Source organism: Notothenia coriiceps, unplaced genomic scaffold (genome assembly GCF_000735185.1).
Source record: "Notothenia coriiceps isolate Sejong01 unplaced genomic scaffold, NC01 NC01_scaffold00037244, whole genome shotgun sequence".
NCBI classification, from domain to species: Eukaryota; Metazoa; Chordata; class Actinopteri; order Perciformes; family Nototheniidae; genus Notothenia; species Notothenia coriiceps.
The window spans coordinates 23,987,025-23,994,108 of NW_011369945.1; the positions used below are offsets into that span (position 1 = coordinate 23,987,025).

The 7,084-nt window shown below is 36.9% G+C and overlaps 2 protein-coding genes across 2 annotated transcripts in view; one reads left to right on the forward strand and one right to left on the reverse strand.

Moving 5' to 3' along the window:
- The window catches only part of trmt61a (tRNA methyltransferase 61A), a 735,410-nt gene that overhangs the window by 691,811 nt on the left and 36,515 nt on the right, over positions 1 to 7,084 (forward strand). The gene's annotated exons all lie outside the window — the stretch shown is intronic.
- ppp1r7 (protein phosphatase 1, regulatory (inhibitor) subunit 7) lies at positions 957 to 6,474 on the reverse strand. The gene is made up of 10 exons (XM_010793981.1): positions 6,371 to 6,474; positions 5,508 to 5,603; positions 4,940 to 4,995; positions 4,738 to 4,803; positions 4,381 to 4,511; positions 4,022 to 4,184; positions 3,760 to 3,876; positions 3,556 to 3,660; positions 3,349 to 3,435; positions 957 to 3,082 (listed from the first exon to the last, which is right to left on the reverse strand). The coding sequence occupies exons 1-10, from the start codon at positions 6,408 to 6,410 to the stop codon at positions 2,906 to 2,908; spliced, it is 1,038 nt and encodes a 345-aa protein (XP_010792283.1). The 5' UTR covers positions 6,411 to 6,474; the 3' UTR covers positions 957 to 2,905.

Here is a 7,084-nt window from a genome sequence, read left to right on the forward strand (position 1 = left end):
TAACGAATATAAGAAGCTTTTTCTACAACCAGTGAGGTAAAGGCACATCTTTATATGATCATTATAGTTATAGAAAAATAAGAGAATAAAGTAGACAGGTATACAATACTAATATGACAGTAAAAAAAAAGTTGTTATAAATAAACAAGAATACAGTTTAAAAGGGAAGTGATTTGTAAAATATCCATAAAGAAAAAAATCTGCTTACAGTTCTGTTTCATATGGGTGTTGAGAGATGTATCCATAGATCTCTTCATGTTGCTCTCAAAGTGCACCAGATTGATGCTTTTAACTTCAACATTTAAAAAAAATCTTCCTGGTGGTGCATGCCCCCAAACCCCCCGAAATGAGGTTAGATCCGCCCCCCCCACTTAAATCATGTCCACATGGATATGAAACTAAATACATTTGCACACATCTTGTGTCCATATCTTCTGTTTTGGTGGTCATGCCACGGTGTATGAATGCGCGGGTCATGGTCAAATATCTGGATTAAGAGGTTGCTTTTTCTTTGCACAGCATGAAAGAAACGCGAAATGAATGGGCTGTGATTTGAGTTTTTTAAGCAGATGTTGAGTTCAATAATTTGTACGGCCCTCGAAGGATGTTGTAAAAATTGAAATGGTCCTTGAGAGGTAAAAGGTTCCCCACCCCTGGACTAAACGCATAATTGAGATACGACTAAGATATTAGTATAAATATTCAAGTAAAGTAAAAAATACCTCATATTGTATGCCTACTAAGTAACTTTTCACTACTAATTTCAAATCCATAAATCTAAATGTGCTGTTCTGGCACCTTAATTGAAGTTGCACAGAACAAAAAGGCCAAGAAGACTTTCAATAATTTTGAAATCACGTTTGTACTCCTTTGTTGTTAATGCAATTACTACAACATGCTAGAAGGTCTTCAAAGATAAAAAGCAAATAAAAAGCCTCCCAAATCAAAACAGCATATCACTTTCAGTAGTGTCATTTTATTATTTGCATAATACATTCATTTTGAAAACAGCGTTAACCAAGTCCAGAACCTGAAGACTCAGTTCTGACTACAATCAGCTAAAAGTCAATCGAATAATTGGTCATTCGGAGACCAGTCAAGGTCAAGTTATCTTAATTACTTAAACTCAAGCAAGCCTGCTGTGCAAAAACAAGAAAGAAAAATAGCATTTTGGTTTACAAAAGGAAAGTTATGATGGCACTGAATTTCTACACGTATGGGCGAACTATATTTACAAACAGACAGTGACATTCACAATCCAACCGGCCAATTGTGAATACATTATAATTAATCTGAATATAATATAACATAATATTACATTCATATTAGTAATGGCCTTCAGTTTAGTCTTAGATCATAAATATCCTAAAGTTGATTAAATGATTTTGGTTCTTATCTTCGATCCCTTCAAAAGAGAAGGAGATGCAATAATAACCCTGTTGTTGTTATGGTCAGTAGCTGATGTTACACATCATTTTTTTCCGTTAAGAATTGTGTGTCTGACTGACCTTTTAGTCCCGTGGTGGAAAACCATTTTTATATCTTTGATTGTAACCCAACAGTAAATCTAGTGCACTCTGCTTTTAAACACTGGGGACAAAATAGGTTTGAGTTTTTGTTCAAAGTTTTCATCCTAGTGTTTGATTAGTCTTTTGGCAACATAAATATACAAGATTATCTATTTTTTATTAAAAGAGACCAAATGTGAAACTTGAATGTGTCACTGTAATGTCTATACACATCTTAACATTTTAAATAAAATGTTAATAAAAAAAAAGGAATTTATCTTACATTGGTTAACCCTTATTTAAGACCATCCCTGCTGTTAGTAAGTAACTTCACTTTCTTTTTTACTTTTGTCATTTCAAAATAATTCCATGAACGATGTATTTCTAGAGAGAACCAAAGCTATAATCAGTGATGTATTCAAGGTATATAAAAAAGAAGAAGAAAACAATTAATTGGGGGCTGATGTACCACTGATTACAGAACCATCATCATGGACACATTTCATTATCTTTACATTCTCATGAAGTTTTTGTATGCAGCAGAGGTCACTCTTATTAATCAGATGAATGGCTGTAAAATATCTGGACAATGACAAGGCATAGACAAGGTTGCTGGACATCAAGATTTGCCCCTCATTAGTAATGATAGCAGTTTATTTTGAAATGATTCATCAGTTGCAGACAGACACAAGGCTGCATTGTGTCATTGTAGGTTTCTTCATTTTAGTTATTTTTGTGGTTGTAACGTTCAGTTACTTGTTCAGAAAAGCTTGAAGCTTAAATAAAGCCAAAAGATAAGATAAGCAGTATTCGGAGGATTAAAATGTGTGAATCTTATTTTACTATTGAATTTCCCTTTAATGTTTAGTTCTTCTTTATTTACTGTGTACCTTAACTTTCAACACAATTACTCAAACAGTAAGAATGCCTCCCTTTCCTCTTAAATGATAGCAGTGCAACCTCAAAAATGTGATTTATCAAACATAACTGAAACTATACAAAAACTGATATATTATTTCCTGATGGGCCCTGAAAGATTGAGGAAAAATGTCTCCATACTGTCTCCTACATGCAAAACTACAAAAGTAAAATGAAAAAAGGAAAAATTATGAGATGGACATAGGTTAAAATCCTTTTCACAGTTCATATCCAGCTTAATAAATAAATAAGCTTTTCCACAATAGCATAGATCAAGGTGTGAGTGAGTGCATACATGCATACATGTATGTTGCGTGAGCCGTGGGGGATGGTGAATGCTGGAATGTGTGTCTCTGTACGAAGTAACGATATGATTCTGTGAGGCCAGCGTGTTTCAAAATGAAGTTTGTTTTGTGGGACGGGAAGGCAGGGGGGTGAGGGGAAAACACTGTGAATCAGCAGGTGAATTACACTGCAGTTTAGAAGCGGATGAAGGTAGCGTCGATCTGGCGGACACTGGGCAGCGCCAGCATGATCTTCCGCCGGTACTGTGGGTCCTTCTGTACAGGGTTTCTCTCAAGGTAGACCGTCTCCAGAGACTTGGCATTCTTCAACTCATCGAGATCTGACCAGTTATCGATCTGATTATCGTTCATCTGGGGAGGGATTGAAAGACAATAACATAATTAGTTTTGTCTTGCAAAGATAGATCAAACACAAATATTAAGCACTCTTGTAACATACAGTGTGGAGGATGTGGAGACAATAACTTTATAAACTGCCTAGTAACACCTTTAACACATTATTACATAGTTGCAAGCGGAGATAAGTGTTTTTTAATATATTTCTTTTAAAAACTATAACTACGCTTGTGGGGAATACATAAAATACATTCTAGTTTAACTATGCACACTATCCGTACCCAGAACTCCTGCAGGTCTGTCAGATGGTTGATGTTTTCAATTTTCTTGACTCGGTTGGCAGCGATGTCCAGGGTTGTAAGCTTTTTCTGTGAGGGGAAACAAACAGTGTTTAAACGTACATAGACAACTTTGCAGCACAGTTAGCTAACTGCATGATAGACTGATTTTGCATTGAGTACTTTAGAAATAGGCTGTTGATGTCTCACATTATTTTCCAATCCCTCAATGACCTCAATGCCATTGTGGCTCAGATAGAGCTCTCTCAGGTTGAGCAGATTCTGAAGGCCCTCAATTTTAGTAATCCGGTTACTCTGAACAAAAAAAGTACATAAAATTATTAATCAATGTTACTTAAATACTAAATTTTTGTAAAAGGACTGACACATGTTTTTAAACAATTTGTGAATCACCTGAATGCTTAAAACTGTCAGGTTGTGCAAACCATCCAGATTCTGAAGGGTAGTTATTTTGTTGGTGCCAAGAAACAAACTCTGCAGTGATGAAAGTGTATCCAGGTTCTCTAAGATCTGTAAACACACACAATCAAAGAGAAACACAACCACATTAAAGTGACAGAAATAAATGCAACATCATTATTTGAAAATTATGTAAGCAATTTGCGTTTTTATGTGAGTAATATCGATTTTACATGTCATTGCCCAACAGTCTTACCCGGATGCGATTGGAGCCCAGCTCCAGCATGTCCAGGCCTGTGAGGTGGTCCAGGTTGGCAATGCTGCCAATTTTGTTGTGAAGCAGAAAAAGTTTCTTCAGCTGAGTTAGCTGCTCCAAACCCTCCACCTTCCTCAACATATTGAAGGAGACGTCAAGCTGACTGTGGACAGTCAAAGAAGTATGAACATTAGAAATAATATGCACCTGAGATGAGTGTTATTCAATGTCAGATGCACAAAAATGCAACTCAGGAAAGGTCCATTAGGTAAAAATGTGTGTAAAGATTATGATTTGCCATTCTGGATCAAATCTCTATTATAAGCATGAAAAATAGACGTAGTTTACTTCAGACTTACTCAATCTCTGTAAGGTTTTGCAGGTTCTCCAGTTTGCGGATCTGATTGTCGTAGAGATCTAGTTCCCGTAGAGACCTCAAACTGTCGAGGTTTTCTATCTTTTTAATAAGATTCTGTCTTAAGGAAAGTGTCTATAGAAAGAGATAGAAGGAAAGAAAGCCATTAACAGACACATTAAATAACTGTATTTAATACAAATCCTTCAAATGATTAAAAAAGAAAGAAAAACCTGTGGTTAGAACAAAATCCTGTCTGGTTTATATAGAAAGGAACATTGAATTAATTACTCCAGATCTGCATACAATGCTGCTACCAATACTTCAACTCACACAGTGGCAATAAATACTAGTAACTTACTTTACACTTCTGTAGGACCTCCAAACCTTCAATATTCCCAATACGACAATGAACAAGATCAACATCCTAGAAAGAAAGCAGACAGATTAGGGTGACATGACATACTGTTGTGTAAAAAGTAGTAATAGTAGTGTTTTCACTCTCAAGCTCTACAAATAAAATCTAGAAAAACAGTAGCATTGTTTCTAGACCCTCTTCTAACCTCTTCCTCTGGGTCCAAGGTTATGGTGTCCATGTCAACAGGAGACTCTTCTTTACCTTTATTGAGAGCAAGAATAAAGCACATTAACTCCTATGACCACAGGGTTTTAAAGAGTCAAATTCAAGCACTTTCACATACTGTAAACCAAAAATCCATACTCATTACAAAGAAAGTGTTACTATAGATTCAACTTGGGAAACAAAGTATTCCAAATTCCTTTAAATCCACAGAAGACAATACATATTTTCAGATATTTTTTGTTGACATCGGTGATTGTATAAATCAAACACTACATTATGTTGAAATTCAAATATCAAATTCAAGCATAATGCGAACCTCGGAAATATAACGGTTGATATTAAGTGTTTTCCAAATCTTTCAAGACTTTTTACTAACCCTGTGACCATTACATCAAGCACGATATAGTCACACAAGTCTGCTTGAGAAGAATTATTATAGTTATGTAATGCTGTCATCAGATAGACTGATGAATACTCTGTGTCACATAATTGATTGCATTAGTTTAAAGCTGACTTGTGTCTCCTTTGCTGGATGTGTGATGCTTTACCTGTGGTTGCAGGCTGATTGGGGTCCACGTTGCCATTGATACTCTTCCTCTTGGTCTCATCATCACCAGACTCTTCAGACTCGCCCTTTCTGTCCACTGCGGTCAGCAGACAAGGAGACACATAGCTCGATTACCCCATACAGATGCAAAGTTGTTTTATCAGTGACACATTTAGCTGACGCACGTGTAATGTAATGCCAAGACAAGGCCCAGCTCCAACTCGCCCACTGAGGACTCGAGGGAAGCTATGTAAAAACATCAAGCCATTCTCTGACTGTAGAAGAACATGCTTTTAAACCAGATCAAGTCTCTGTAACAATGCAAACATGCGTGCCAGACCACGAGGACACTTATCACGTATTAACACCATTGGATAATAACTACTGCTGTGGATTTGATCATAGTTGTATTTTCAACCTTACAAGTTAAGAAACGAACTCACAAGTCGAAGTTAGCTTACTCAAGTTAACACACAGGGGTAACACTGCTAACCAGGTTAGCTAGCTGGGTAGCTGATGGAGCACAGTAGGCAGTTTTACCAGCCAACATTGTTAACAATGTTTAGGCAGATAATCTGCGTTAAACATAACATCCCGTTTCAGTGGACCATAAGGCATGGCAAAGCAGCTATGCAACTATAATTAGATAATGACTAGCTGGACAGTGTGGGTAACAACGTCAGCTAACGAGGATTGTTGTTAGCATGTTAGCTAGCCAGCCAATGATGAAGGTGTATTTATTAACAATAAATAAAAAATCTCCCGATTTGCTCCTATAAAAACCGGTACCTTTGTCTTAATGAATGTATGTTCATCCAGGTTATACGATCATAATACGGCTGTATTTTTTATAAATGTACTCACCTTCCATCTCTTGAAGCTCTCCAACAGACCGGGAAGCCATGTTTCCTGTAAACACTCCTGACAACCGGTAAACCAATCAGGAGAAGGCTCATTCTGCGACCAGACACCAGGGGGCAATGTTGCCACACACTTGCTGTGTCCCAATTCAGCGGCCGCATCCTCCTGAGGATGCATTCGGAGACCGCATACGTCACTTCCGCCAAACGAAGGCTGTCCCAATAAAAAAAAAGACGACGCGTCACTGCGGTTCTCTATACTCCTCCGAATGCGGCCCGCAAATGCAGCCTTCTTTCCCCAGATTTAGAGGATACATCTGATGTACACTCCGAGGTGTACCATATCCCAGGATGCAACGGGTGACGGTGACGAATGAGTTTTTAAAAAATATATAAGCTTGTAACGTCCCATCAACGGCTACAACGGTTTCAGCTGGATTCGTTTTTAAATGTACTCACCCAAATAGTAAACGACATGAAAGAAAAGTAAATCTATTTAATTTGTGTATTTAAATATACGGGCAATTGGAGATGTCTTCTTTATATTACATACATAAAATAATATGAAGTGAAAATATTTTTAAACCCTGTTTGGTTTTCATATTGTTGGGATTCATTATAAAGCTAATTTATTTATTTAACTGCTTTTGTTATACAAATCTTACTGCAACAATTTTGTTTTGATAGGGAGCAAGGAGCAGACTGCGCAATTTATCCA